At 39.0% G+C, this 15,962-nt stretch overlaps 1 protein-coding gene across 1 annotated transcript; it reads right to left on the bottom strand.

The window, feature by feature from the left end:
- Positions 1–955: 955 nt before the first annotated feature.
- On the bottom strand, positions 956–12,942 carry LOC121050465 (protein NO VEIN-like). Its single transcript, XM_040510485.1, has 6 exons — positions 12,530–12,942; positions 10,656–10,765; positions 4,134–4,539; positions 3,743–4,057; positions 3,218–3,475; positions 956–1,267 (listed from the first exon to the last, which is right to left on the bottom strand). Exons 4-6 carry the CDS (start codon positions 4,010–4,012, stop codon positions 1,091–1,093), a joined length of 705 nt encoding a protein of 234 aa, XP_040366419.1. The 5' UTR covers positions 4,013–4,057; positions 4,134–4,539; positions 10,656–10,765; positions 12,530–12,942; the 3' UTR covers positions 956–1,090.
- Between the last annotated feature and the right edge of the window lie 3,020 nt (positions 12,943–15,962).

Here is a 15,962-nt window from a genome sequence, read left to right as displayed (position 1 = left end):
TGTTGTTAGTCAATTTATGCATTGTCCTAGTGAAGAGCATATGGATGCAGTCTTTCGTATTTTGAAGTACTTAAAGATGGCGCCAGGTAAAGGGTTACTGTTTCAGAAAAAAAGATGAATTGGAAGTTGTTGGGTACACAGATGCAGATTGGGCTGGTGATAAAACTGACAGACGTTCTACATCTGGGTACTTCACTTTTGTTGGAGGGAACCTTGTCACTTGGCGTAGCAAAAAGCAGAAAGTTGTTGCCAGATCAAGTGCAGAAGTTGAGTTCCGAGGTATGGCACACGGAGTCTGTGAAATGTTGTGGATTCGTAATGTCTTGAAAGACCTGGGATACAAGCTTAAAAAGCCTATGGATTTGCATTGTGATAATATAGCTGCCATTGAGATTGCACATAATCCAGTTCAGCATGATAGAACAAAGCATGTGGAGGTTGACCGTCATTTTATTAAAGAAAATCTTGACAGAAAGGTTATTCGCTTTCCATTTGTAAACTCAGAGGAGCAATTAGCTGATGTTCTTACTAAAGGAGTGTCCAGGAAGGTATTTGACAGCTCAGTTGACAAGTTGGGCATGATAGATATCTATGCACCAACTTGAGGGGGAGTGTAGAATCGCTGTAAATCTGTATGTAATTAGGATTTTATTTAATTAGGATATCCTGTAATTATGGAAAGATTGTTTCCTATTAGAGTTAGACTACTCATTTGTACTTGTATATATACCCTCATTGTGGGATGAATAGAATCATCGAATTAACCTTGAATTGAAGTATTCTTTTCTACTCTAAAGGTGCAGATGTTGTTGCTGTACCCTCACCAATTGTCCATTTAATGTCGACTGAAATGGGAGTTGATTCAACTGTTTGTCTGACATGGGTTTCAGAATCACTATCCATTTCAATTTGTGAGACAATGGTAAGCTGTGCAAATTGTGCCTGAGCCTTGAAAAGATTTGCATAACCAAAGCTTAGTGGGGCTTTCCAACCAACAAAGCGCCAATCACTTGGCTAGGGTAACCTATCATTATGCACATGTGACAGGGACCAAACAGATTCTCCATCAGGAAGCTTTGGCACCTTTTGGCTATTGAAGATAAAAAAGTCTTATCTGCTCCTCAGTTGAACCTAATTCAGCCATTGTTGTGATCATATGAAGGAAATTTGCCAAGTATAATTCTGGTTTTCCATCAAAAAACAAACGAGAAAGCTCCATAAATAATGCGTGAGAATCTGATTCCTGGGTTGTATACAGATCGTGATCCTGTATTTATAAAAAAAAAAATAAAAAAAAAATTTTTGTTATCTCACAATATTCCGTAAAGCATGAGCTGCATCACTTGCATCTTTCAAAATTTGATTGGAAAGAGACTGATTGTATGAAAATAGTCTACGTTTTTTTTTTTTGGCGGAAGGATATATATATTTTTTTGAAATAGAAGTTGAATTCATTAGATCAACAGCCAATAGGCTAGAGTCTACCATAACTTACAAAAGCAAAACTCGGCAAAATCCGAACTAAACTATCTAAGCTAGAGTAGATCATTTAAATCTCTGGGACACTCGCTTTTAAGCAAGCCTATCTAAGAATGTATAAACCTCGCCCTCTACGGAAAGGAAATCATTCAACTAGCCCTTCCTTGCCAGGCACGCAATTGTGGTACAAGCAAGAAACTAGAAACGTCATAGAAGACTCATAGAAGTCCATATACTCTCATATAGGCTTGAACCCAAGTAACAGAAATTAAAAAAGAGCCAACTCCGTCCCTTTCGGGTTGGAGTGTTTCCCCACAGATTGTTTCTTCGTTGGGGACTTATTCTTCGCCTTACCCTCACCATATTTTGAGGTCTGCTGCTTGCCATCAGACGACACCTTATTTCTACTACCAGAAGGTCGTCCTCTCTTCCGCTTCATACTCCCAAAATGAGTCGCCTCCTGTATAGGGTCCAATCCAAGATTTCCAGAGTCAAGAGTAAGATTTCTCTTACCTACCGCCAAGCTCAATTTCAGTTTCTTAGGAGAGATAGTCATGCTTTCTTCTCTGGCTCGACGCTTGCCAGTGATGCGTTCTGGACTGACCGCTGGCCCCTGGAGTTCGCGTACCACAATATGTCGCTTCTGCTTTGGAAACAAAGCATTCAAACATGGTTCCCCACTCAGACCAGGATCTGGAGTTCGAAAGATCAATGGTGGACACGGGGTGGTAGCCCTAGCTCTTACACCAGTATTGAGCCCACTACCACTAGCATGCCCCGATGTTGACCCCGCCCAACCTCCCGGTGAGCCCCCACCACTCCTCTCCGACACCGTGTTTTGGGATCCCAAAACAATTCTCTCGGCTTCATCATCGTCTTCATCCAACGCCGGTCCGGAGCATGGTAAACCCACATGCGTGACTAATCCACATACAGAGCATCTTCCGAAAAGCTTGTCATAACGGAATTGGCAGCGAAACTCGATCGCATCTTCCACCAAGTACCACCGCTTGAAAGGCAATGGTTTATGCAAAGGTATCTCAACCCTAATCCGGAGCTTCCCAGTCTTCTTAGCAGTCTTATCAATCTCCTGAAAATCCCCCAGCGTGTAGCCGATCATAGTCATGACACGTTCAGATCGAAACGCTGGTGGTATTCCCAGAAGAGTTATCCAATATGATGCCATGGCTAGGGGCACTTTCTCCACCGGCATGATACCATCATACAAAGCTAGAGCCACCGGCGCGTGGTTATATCCCCATGGGGCACCCCGCCATATTCGAACTCGATCAGACGGATCCGACAGCGTGAATAGCACTCTCTGTTCTTCTGCTTCCTCCACCTGCAGCGAACCATTAACCCTCCGGGCGTTGCGAAACATCCCCATGAAGGACTGGACTTTGAAATCCCGAGCGGTGAGGAGCTTGCCCACCAAGAAAACGTTTGCCTGTCACAAACCCTTACCCTGCTTAGGTCGCAAATCAACCTGCCTCTTGCCTTCAGCGATAGCAAGAGAGGAGGCTAGTCTAGCAGCCATTGCATCAACAGAGGACATCTCGTTGACAAGGAGAAACACTGAAACCGAAACCCTAACTCTATGTTTTTTGAGAGAGAGAGAGTTGACGGCTCAAACTAGGGTATTATGTCTCGAGAAGGCGGAAGGATATATATTGGTTCAAATGTATCTGCATCAATTTTCATTTTGTTATAACATTGGATGAAAGGTGAAATATCATACCTGCAGAACACAACTACATTCGATTTGCTTCTTGGATTCACTTCCAGCAATCTTTATAACATTGCGGTAGGACAGCTTTTTAACTTCTACTACTCGCAAACGATTTAGTATATCGAATCCAGACTGCTTGAGTTGAGAATATTTATCAGGATGTAAACTATGTAAGAAGCGTTGCGCATATGGCAGAGCCCAATCCAGCAATGCAGCTTTAAAGCTAGATTCTGTCGGACCATTAAACATCGCCTCACGAGTCACAACCTGCATTAAAATGCACAAGGGGGCAAAGATAATCAGTACATTATCTCCCTAGTGTACATGTATTTACATGAATATTTCCCACTTTTGTTCCTTCTAACTTTTTGATTTGAGTGGCAACATATGGCATCCTAAATCTTGCACAGTTTTTCTTACATTTCAGAATCTCATATTACATACGTAGATTGGATAACCCATTTAAGTTCAATTTTTCACATCAAAGCATGTGATGAGAACTACCATGGATGCTCACGCACAAACGTATCTTACCTTTGAAAGTGCAGGAATCCCTAAGTTTCGCATGAGGACGGACATTTTTGCACTTAGGGTCTCTTCATCATCATTACTTAGTCCACCAGAGTAAAGAAAATCAAGTCCATCCATATGCATAAACTGCTTCTTCAACTTCTTATCATCACACCAGCACAGGAGACCATAGGAAGGATGTAGAGATACCCACTTATCCTGTACAGTAGGAAGCACAGTACATTCCATCCTTGTAAGAGAATCTTTCAAGTATACAATATCCTCAGCACTCATTCCTGATTGGAGCCCATCAGCCCACTTCCGAAAAACTTGAAAAACCTGAGACAACAAAGAAGCAATTAGGTAACCATGCCGTTCGACTAGTTATAATATTACTCTGAACTAGAGTGCTTACAGCATTAGCTGCTTGTCAAGGCAAAACAGCATTTGAAAACTGTAGCAAAATCTGAAGGTAGCTACGAAGAGGAGGGATCTCATGTACTCCACATATATCAACAAAGAATTCATGAAGGGCCGGGTAGAAATTACTCAGAATCCTGTTTATGGGGCCGCCATGATTACCAACTGTTGAGTTGCACTGATGATGGATCTCCTTGATTTGGTCCACAAAGAAAGTAGAATCATCCCAGTATACTTCTTCAAGGGACAGAAATGTACCAGACACCACATCCTCATGCCGGAAGCTAGATTCATATGGAACAAATACAAAAGGTTCCAAACAGAATTCCTCTGCAGTTGTCTTCTTTGAAGAAGCCATTTCATTCCAGATTAATGAGTAAAATTTGGACATTTGTGCTAGGCTGGCACAGAAAAAATAAAAAATAGTAAGCGTGAGCAATACAATTTGTAATAAAAGGAGATGCAAAATCATGTACACTTGAGAGATAATAATGGGAGCAATAAAATTGTCCCTTCAACAACAATGAAAAATAAAAAGTTCCCCGAGTATAGCAAAAAGAAAGAAAAAAACAGAAGTTTCCCAAATGAAAAGGCATGCTTGCACCAGCCAAATGATATTAAATAATTATTGCCCCAACAGAAACAGAAATGGCTCTATAAGACACTATTAAAACGCGTCTGACTGACTGACTAAATCATCAGCAAGGATAGAAAAATTCCAGCACGATATAACAAAAATCATCTGCTTTATCAGAGACCAACATGGCCTAAAAAAAGTGCTGTTTCGACACTAATCCAGTTACCCGATACTCATATCAGCTTCCTTTGCTTATTTAAGTACAACAAAGCATCATGCATGTTTAGGCTCAGCTGCGCAGCAATTTAGAAGGCACTAGTGTTACACATGTTGACAATGTTTCTTAACTAAGGAAGGAAAAAAATCTATGTTTTACTCATGAAAAAACACTAGTTAGAAATAAGCAGACGAACTAACGCCCAGTACCAATCATGGCCAACATCAACATAGTTCTTTTTCCATATGGCCCCAGGCTTTATTCTTGGTCTACAGTATAATGTTTATCCCCCACAAATACAGTAAAAGAAGCTTAGTACAGTCAGATTTGGAAACCTTGTATTGCTTTAAGAAAGAAATTTCCTTCCCCCGGTAGACAAAAAAAATCCTGAGTCTGCCAGTGTGTAAAAATATCCTCCAATTTGATAGAAGTTTAATGCTAAAAGCATATCAAACCATGGCCATCCGTAATGAATTAACTTAAATTAATAAAACAGAGTAAACTTTAGTGGACATAAAGTAGACAAAAGAGACGTTAAGAAGAACTCTTGTAGTTTGTTGTGCGGAAGCGTAACAAACACAATTGATGTGGAACTAGATGAGTGACCAAACAACGAAAAGAAAGCAAACACAAGAACACAAGAATTTATAGTGGTTCACTCAATCAATGTGATTGAGCTACGTCCACTTCAGAGCCGGCGAGAAATTCCACTATAATCAATTTGGAGAGAATACAATTAGAGTTTTAGAATAAACTCTACCCAAAATCCCAATAACTAGGTTAACTCCCTCTATCTCTCTGCAGCCGCAGTAGGCATATATATATATATATATATATTACCTAATCAATCTAGACATATATATATATATATATATATATATATATATACACACTATCCTAATTAACCTAGGGGCCTTACCCACGTGATCACCATGGGCCATTCAATTGGATTTTGCCCACCAATTAAATAAAGCCAATATTCAATAATCTCCACCTTGGCTTTATTTTGATGTAAATTCTCCAAAATAGAACTTCAAAACCAAACACCGCTCCGACATCCCCGTAGGGAATTTCAAATTCTACAAATACCAATCAAGTTCAAGCAATGCTTGAACTTGCTCAATGGAACCGACTTTGTCAACATATCAGCAGGATTATCTGCAGTTCCAATTTTGAGGAGTTGAACATCACCATCCTCCACCATCTGACGAATCTTGTGAAATTTGACATTGATATGTTTAGTGCGAGCATGAGTAACTTGGTTCTCTGCTAAATGAATAGCACTTTGACTGTCACAAAAAATATCCACATATTCTTGAATAATTCCCAAGTCCTCAAGCAAACCACGAAGCCAAACTGCTTCTTTTGCACCCTCTGTTACCGCCATATATTCAACTTCTGTAGTCGACAAAGCAATTGTAGATTGCAAATTCGACTTCCAACTCACCGGTCCACTAACAAGAGTAAACACATAAGCTGTAGTAGATCGGCACTTATCCAAATCACCTGCGAAATCAGAGTCCACATATCCAACAACACATTGACTTGTCTTATCCTGCTGAAAAACTAATCCAACATCCACAGTACCAAGAATATACCGTAGAATCCACTTTACTGCTTGCCAATGACGTTTACCTGGGTTATGCATATATCTGCTCACCACACTTAAGGCCTGTGAAATATCCGGTCTAGTACACACCATACAATACATCAAGCTACCAACAGCACTAGCATAAGGAACTTTGGCCATATATTTCATATCATCATCTGTGCTAGGAGACATAGTAGATTTAAGCTTAAAGTGAGAGGCAAGAGGTGTACTTACACGTTTAGATTTATCATTCATGCCAAACCGATGCAGTACCTTCTTCAAATATTGCTTCTGTGACAAACAAACTTTGCCTCTTGATTTATCTCTTTCAATTTCCATGCCCAAAATCTTTTTAGCTTCTCCCAAGTCCTTCATCTCAAATTCACCACTCAATTGTGATTTTAATTTATTTATCTCCACCTTGCTCTTAGATGCAATTAACATATCATCAACATATAAGAGCAAATAAATGAAGGTCCCATCCTGTAGCTTGCGAAAATAAACACATGGATCATAAAGACTTCGAGTGTACTTCTGACCGAACATAAATTTATCAAACCGCTTGTACCACTGCCTTGGAGATTGTTTCAAACCATACAATGATTTATGCAGTTTGCACCAATTTTCTTTACCAGCAATTTTAAATCCTTCTGGCTGAGTCATATATATCTCTTCTTTTAATTCACCATGTAAGAAAGCAGTTTTCACATCAAGCTGTGCTAACTCTAGATCAAACTGTGCAACCAAGGCCAATAAAATACGAATAGAAGAATGCTTAACAACAGGAGAAAATACCTCATTGTAGTCAATTCCTTCTTTTTGTGCGTAGCCTTTAGCTACCAATCTAGCCTTATACCGTGATCCTTCCTTTTTAGCAAACACCCACTTGCAACCAATTGCTCTCTTCCCATGCGGTAACTGAACCAACTCCCATGTTTTATTCTTGTGAAGAGACTTCATCTCCTCACCCATAGCTTTTTCCCATTCTACACAATCTGCATGTATGACAGCTTCTTCATAAGTAGTAGGAATTTCTTCTTCAGTAATTGGAAGTGCATAAGTCACCATATCATTAAGCCAAGCTGGCTTTTGAGCATTCCTTTTTCCCTTTGTAGTTGCAATTGGTCCATCTTGCTGTGTAGGCTCTTGGGTTGGAGCCTCTACTTCAATACTCATGTCCTCAATATTTAAATCATCTGAATCAACATTAGGACTCACTGGATCAATTGGAGTTTCAACAATTTTTTTCTTTAACTCCACCTGCTGCAAACTCTCTACGGTCATTCTCTGCTCTTTAGAATTTTTCTGCTTGTTCTGATCAACCATAATAGCCTCATCAAAAGTCACATCTCTGCTTACAACAACTTTCTTCACATCTGAACACCAAAGCTTAAATCCCTTAACACCCTCATTAAATCCCAAGAATATAGCTTTCTTGGCCCTTGGATCTAGCTTGCTTTCCCTGACATGAAAATAAGCAGGACAACCAAAAATATGTAAATAATGATAATCAGTAGCAGGTTTACCAGACCATACCTCCATGGGAGTTTTTCCCTCAAGTGCAGCGGTAGGTAACCTATTAATGAGATGGCTTGCATACACAACTGCCTCAGCCCAAAATACTTTGCCTAATCCAGAATTAGACAACATACACCGAATTTTCTCCAATAAAGTCTGATTCATGCGCTCTGCCACCCCATTCTGTTGTGGTGTCTCTCTAACTGTGAAGTGTCTCACAATGCCCTCATCTTGACATAGTTTCAAGAACGGATCAGATTTGTATTCACCACCATTATCTGACCTGAGCCTCTTAATTTTCCGACCGGTCTGAGTCTCAATCATCTTCTTCCACTTCACAAATATATCTAAGACTTCATCTTTATGCTTCATGGTGTACACCCATACTCTTCTAGAGAAGTCATCAACAAAAGAGACATAATAATGCTTACCTCCCAAAGATGCAGTTTTGGTAGGTCCCCATACATCAGTGTGAACATAATCTAGAGTACCTTTAGTCTGATGAACTGCAGTGCCAAATTTAACTCTAGTCTGTTTTCCCAAGACACAATGTTCACAAAATTCTAATTTTCCTGTCTTTGCACCTTTCAATAGACCTTGCTTCACTAATCCCTGCATTGCTTTCTCACCAGCATGTCCAAGACGCATATGCCATAATTTTGTATTATCTGCATCATCATCATATGTAGTCTCAGATATTGCTGTTTCACCTGTCACTGTGCTCCCTTGTAGAAAATATAAATTTCTAAACCTTTCACCTCTCATCATCACAAGTGAACCAGAGACAACTTTAGCAACTCCACTTTTCAATGTAATTGTGTGCCCTTTTGATTCTAAAGTTCCCAAAGAGATAAGATTTTTCTTCAAATTTGGAACATACCGGACATTAGTTAATTCTCTTACTACTCCATCATGCATCTTGAGACGAATTGTACCAATCCCTCTTGTTCTGCAAGGACTGTTGTCTCCCATCAAAACTACTCCACCATTCAACTCCTTGAAAGTAGAGAACCATTCCCTATTAGGGCACATATGATGTGAACAACCTGAATCCATAATCCACTTGTCAGAATAACCAACTGCAGATGAACTAGCCAAAGCAAACTCAATCTCTTCTTCTTCAAAATCTTCAAAAGCTGATGAACAACTCAAAACAAAATCAAAGTCGTCATCTTCATCATCTCTTACAACATTCACTTCAGAATCCTTCTTGTCTCTATTCTTCAACTTAGGACAATCTTTCTTCCAATGACCTTTGTTGCGACAAAAAGCACACTCATCTTTTGCAGGAAATTTACTTCTTGACTTGGAACGAGATTTACCTCTTTTTCCAGTAGGTTTTCTCTCATCAGATCTGCCCCTTACTACAAGTGCTTCACCTGAAACATTCTGAAGTTGCTTCTCTTTCTTTCTGCACTCATTATTTATCAATGAATTACACACATCATCAAATTTCACATCATTCTTTCCATGCAACAAAGTTGTAATCAAATGCTCATACTCGTCAGGAAGAGAATTTAGCAAACACAACGCTTTATCCTCATCACTAATTTTCACATCCAAATTAGCCAAATCTGCAAGTATCTTATTGAAATCACTGATGTGTTCAGACACAAAAACACCCTGTCGATAATTAAATCGGAAAAGCCGCCTCTTCAGGTGAAATCGATTTTCAGCACTCTTGATCATATATTGGTCTTCTAATTTCTTCCACAACGCTTTTGCAGAATTTTATTTCATGACAAAGAATTTCTGATCTTTAGCAAGGCACATTCTGATAGAACCACAAGCCCACTTGTTAATTCTCACCCACTCTACATCATCTATGTCTGCAGGTTTATCTTCCAGAGCTATATCCAGTTCTTGTTGACACAAAATATCCATCATCTCACACTGCCACATGCCAAAATTGTTGGTGCCATTAAACTTTTCAACTTCAAATTTGGCATTACCAATTGATGGCCTAGAAGTAGACCAACGCGAAGAACCTGAAGACTCAGTCCCTTTCTTTTTCTCGTCAACCATGATTTCCAATCAATGAATCAACTCCCAATTCAGAACCAGAGCTCTGATACCAGTTTGTTGTGCGGAAGCGTAACAAACACAATTGATGTGGAACTAGATGAGCGACCAAACAACGAAAAAGAAAGCAAACACAAGAACACAAGAATTTATAGTGGTTCACTCAATCAATGTGATTGAGCTACGTCCACTTCGGAGCCGGCGAGAAATTCCACTATAATCAATTTGGAGAGAATACAATTAGAGTTTTAGAATAAACTCTACCCAAAATCCCAATAACCCAATAACTAGGTTAACTCCCTCTATCTCTCTGCAGCTGCAGTAGGCATACATACATATATATATATATATATATATATATCCTATCCTAATTAACCTAGGGGCCTTGCCCACGTGATCACCATGGCCCATTCAATTGGATTTTGCCCACCAATTAAATAAAGCCAATATTCAATAGTTTTAGCGACTTAATTTTCTAGATCCAGTGTATTAAGTATTAACAATAATGGTGAACAACATAAAGCAGCCTGAACTATAATAAACTCACTTAAGAAAATGAAGTCAACAGTTGTGGGATACAATCAAACCATACCTGGCCCTAAACGGATTCTCACATCTCCATGGTTTCAACATCTCCAGAGCATTGTGAAGAGAGACTCTTGTCTTAAAACCAATATCAGATACAAATTTTTCACTGCTAGCCTGTTTCCCAAAAATAAATAAATAAATAATAATATTGTATTACAAATAACGATAAGGAAATTTCAGATTTATATTTTCATACAGCTGAAACCTTATGATTACAGTGAGTCGAGAAATAGAGAGCCAATTATTCACGTCATGAGAAGACAAACTCCCACAATACTAAAACCCTAGCGGCGCTATGCAGAGTGTCGAGTCTTACGAGCACGGCCATGGCCGCCGCTCCTCTACCCTCCATCACCGCACGCGTATTTGCTTGCCTTTGTTGGTGGCGCATAGGTGGAGGCCTCATGGCTTCCTTATCTCTGGAGGTGATCGTCGTTTTGCGGCGAAAGCAATCCTGTACCTCTCCTTGACAATTTCACTTTGCTTCCACCTGATTTCGGTGATACTTGTCGAAATGTGGATGCAGATCATGATGGTGATTCCTCCAAGAGGCTTGTGGGATCCAGGTCCAAGTAATCTTGCGGTGACTTTCACTGGTAGTACTGGGATTGCCTTGTTAATACTGGTATCAGTGGTGTTGTCGGGCGGGGGATCTGGAGTTTCGCTATTGCTGGCGTCTTTGCCGGAATTACAGATGTCTCCAGAACAGGAGGCGGTCAGACGTGGGATCTGGATGTTCTGGGCTTGGGTGTTCAGATCGTTGATGTTGCTTGAGTGGGCGAAGATCGGAAGCCGCGACGGCAATGGCAGAATCCTTCTGAAGTGGCAACGGTCATGGCCGGTGCTAGCGTGGAGACGCCGTGTTTGGGTGTCCAGATCAAATCGGACCACCTCCTTGGGCTGCCGTCGGGCCCAAATCAGGACCCCTCTATTGGGCTTAACTTCTCCAGGGGGCTGGATTTGGGATCCTGGGGATATGTTCGTTGACATTCTGTTCGATTGTTCAATTATCTCTTCTTTGGGTGTGCTGATTCTAATTTCAGGTAGATTATTTATTTCTACACTCTATAAAGAGTCTCAGTATAATCGCGCTGTGAGTACCACAATTGCGTGCCTTGGCGAGCAGTGTGTTTTAGGCTGGGACGAGTTTAGATATGATTGGTTTGCCAACTTCTTGCATGCCCGGATTGCAAATTCTGATGGTTTGATCTACAAATCTCAAGGTCATGACAATGGTCCTATTGTTGGTAATTATCTTGAGGAGGCTGGGGTTTTACCTTCAATTTTTGCTAGTTCTTCTACAAGTGTTTCAGAGCAGGGTTTTATTGTAAATGCACAAATTGTTGGTGTAGTACACCTTATGATTTGTGCTATCTTAGCTCTAGGATCAAGCAAGGTTTGGTCTTTGTATGCTCCTCATTGGGATGCCCCTTTAAGCGATTTTTATCGCTAATTCAATGAACTTTTCCTTTTCAAAAAACTCCCACAATACTCTCATGATTGAGGAAAGGGAATGGCTGAAAAAGATTGAATATTAACTATTGGGTTGCAAATCAGATTCTAGGACCCAGTGTGGGAATTAGCTGTAACTATCAACCAATATTGATTCGTGTGCTTGGCCTGAATATGGGTTGGGCATGAGGGGGGCATGCTAAGGTAGAACTGCACATTGGGAATTCTAGGCCTTTGCATTATAATATATATGATCTGGTGTCTCCATCAATTGCTGACTGGTTTCGGTTGGATGCTCTAATTTTAGCAAATACATAAATATGAATTCTCAAATTGATATATCTGAATGGTAGGTAGTATTGGCAACCTATGACTTTGGCCATTGTAAAAGGAATAATAATTTCATCTGTACCATATTAAACTGACCTTAGGAACAAAAAATGGGGCAGATCCACCAAGAATTGACCGCACTGCAACACTGTCGTGATATAGATCCTTGGGATAGTGAAGTTTATCATCCATTCCTGATACTACCCATTGCACATCGCAGATGGTGCTCATAAATGAAGATTTGAAGGGCTTTCTATCTGCAACAGACTTAGAAGAGCAGTACCCTGTAGCTCTGTCACTATAGCAATCATCCCATAATTTATCGAGAACCTCTAAGAGATACTCACAACCTTTTCTGTTGCCATCTCTGGACAATAGGGATAATAAATGGACTAACTCAGGTGATTCCCAATCTGTGGCATTCAACCCATGGGAAATAGTGTGCTGGTCCCAAGTCAGATTATTAAATAGAGCCACAGAGAACTCAGTGAAACCCTTCTCAACTTGAACTACCTACTCAAAATCCACAATGCCAATTTTCTGGAAAAATTCTCTCCACTTCATCAGTCCATTTGGAAGTGATTTAGAAACTGGATGCTTCAAATAGGAGAAATCAACCTCATCCCATGTCAGATTTACCCTATCAATCAACCTACTTATGTCCACTGGATTTCCAAATTCTTTACTGAAATGAATTGATGCCTCAGCAGGTCGTTTAAGGCCATTATTAGTTAGAATATAAGCTTTATTTTGTAGTTCTGAGTTCTGATATTATGTGTTCCCTTTCAGCATGACAATCAGAGCAGCTCGACTGTAAGTGAACCATTGCGAAGCAGATATAATCAGTCATCAAATCCTCATCCCTAACTGTAATTCTCCTCATCCCTAACTGTAATTCTATCATCAGATTATGAGTTCTGTATAAGATTATACTTTTTGTGGCTATTTGATTTTACTAAACCATATTTATTTTTGTTAATTGTATTTCCCTTCTGTTTATTTCATAAATGGTTGAACAACCTGACTTCAAGTTTGCATGATCTGGTATTTCTATTAATACTCTCTTATGTTCAACCTAACATTATATGGTTTTTGAGGTCTGGGCAATCCTCTCTGTTTTTGTCTACCTCTTTCTGTTATCTTTGACTACTTTTTTTATACCACTATGGCTTACATCTCTATATTGGTTGTTTATATCACATCTCTATTGATTCTTCGGATTTGGAGATTTTGAATGCTTCCAGATTGCTGCACAAAATGTCGATGTTTGTTGATTTCTTTCTGACAAATTCTTATTTGTAAATGTTGGGAACAGGAATAAGGGGATTGGGTCTATGCTTTCAGCCAGGGACATCATGAATTGAATATGATTTTGTTGTGGATGATAAGATTGCTGTGCACATCATGAGGTGATGTACTATTAACGTTATTATAATTAATATGAAGTCAAGCCAGTGTGAGAGAGATTATTAGAATCAGAGTATCTGTTGAGCATCTTGGTAATTTATATCTAATGGTAAAGGTTGATGACGCAGACGGATTGATAACTAGGTTTACCAGCAATAAACCTAAGCAAAAGATTCTGGAGTCCACCAGAGATAAAAGAGAATAATCTCAATTTTATTGATAAAAGATGAAAGATGAGTTCTGCAGCCGCTTGCGGCTGCATAAATAAGAGAAAAGTACCCTAGGGCGACTAACAACGAAACCCTAAGGCCCATGGATAAAAACGAAAACAACCCAAAAATAACTAAGAAAACCAAAAACGGGTAAGATAGAAAAATACAGTTTTGAGGCCCTAAACGACCTCGAAAGCCCGAAAAAGGTCACAGGTCGTAGCTTAGCTACGAGTTTGATTTCTGGCGCGATTCCCTTTCCGGAAAGGTAAAGTGCGTCCCAATCGGACTCCGGAGGCCCATTTCACGTCTACTAATCACTTTTCGTTTTCCACCTTTAGCACGATCCAATTGTTCTTGAAATTGGACCGCCATCTGTTCTGCATCAGTTGAGAAGCAGATTCTAATTGAAAGACAAGCCATTTAAAGTTTAGATCTTTTTAGTTGCTAATATTTTTCTCAATGATATGCCTTTCCTTTTCCCTTTCTATCTATTTAATTACAGTTAAAAAAAATTATATATTTACTTGACATATTTCTTTCAAGTATTTTTCTATTTATATTACTGCATTTTACCTGTAGCATACTGTCATATAAGATAGCAATCTTTTTTCATTATGCCCGCTGATCTATTACTTTTATTTCATTTGTTTTCTTTTCTTTTTTTGCGATCGTTAAGTTAAAACCAACTATAAGATCTTCTCCACCCCCTGTGAATGAAATCACAAAATAATTAAGCCAATTATAAAAAAATTCACTGTTTATAAACCAACCTGTGTCTTCAGTAATAAGGATCGCAGCATAAGTAGGCAAATGAACTTGGTTTTTGTCAAACTCAATCACAGTTTGTGTCGTACAATATACCCTGGTCTCATTCTCTTTTAATAATTTTATCGTGTCTCTATTCAGTTTAGATTGTTCATGAATAAACCACTTCTTTTCCATTTAAGATTGCATTTCATTCACAAATAATGACAGTCACCTTTTCTTTTCTCAGGTGGAGCTAGCGAGAAGTTTTTTAAGGATGGATTGTCTTTACATCTGGAAGGTTATTTATTTTTTATTTTTATTTTTTATCTATTTATTGTTATTATTATTATTATCGGGGTTTTGATGTTAGCTTTAGTGTACATTTCTCGATTGATGTTCACATTTTTTTATTAGTATTTAACTCGATGTTTAAATCTTTGAGAATATATGTTGTCAATGTACTTCATATAGTTTCATACTGCCTAATAAGAAGGGGTTAGTTGAGTTTTTATTTTCTGTTATCTATATTCGTGAACTAATGAACACAGTATTTCTAGACACTATTAGTTTATTCTTCAGCATATTGTTTAAAGTTCTGCTTTGAAGACACTTTCAAAGCAAGCATTTTCTGTTATATGAACTAGCTTCCAAGTGTCTGCAACTTTTAAAAGTCATTACTAACATGACTTTCATACATTTCAGTGACAGCCCTTCAGATCAAATCGCAAATGAGCTACTCACTACCACGGAAGATGCGTCAACAGAGGACTACAACTGACGACATCGAAAGAACTAATGTAAAATAGTTAGCTCAAACTGGAAATGTGGGATATTTTTGTTAGAATTATTCACTTCTGTTATTTGTAAAGAATGACTTTGGTTAGAGTAACTATTTTTGGAAAATGTAAATACACAAGTTTGGTTAGAATACTAGCATCGTTTAAACATCCAGTAACATTTCTTTGAATTCAGGATGAAGGTTGTTTTTCAGCATAGAGCGGGCTTATACGCTAGTAAACCCTAGAGCCGACTCTCTCTTAAACCCTCACAAAAGCCTTAAACCCTGAAAACCAAACTAAAACTCTTCTTCTAGTCTTCTGTCATTCGTTCTGATTCCAAAACCTGCAGATAGACTGATCAAGATGATGGCGATGACTCGCACG

The sequence above is a fragment of the Rosa chinensis genome, chromosome 7 (genome assembly GCF_002994745.2).
Source record: "Rosa chinensis cultivar Old Blush chromosome 7, RchiOBHm-V2, whole genome shotgun sequence".
NCBI lineage: Eukaryota > Viridiplantae > Streptophyta > Magnoliopsida > Rosales > Rosaceae > Rosa > Rosa chinensis.
This window is presented reverse-complemented; position numbering and strand designations above follow the sequence as displayed.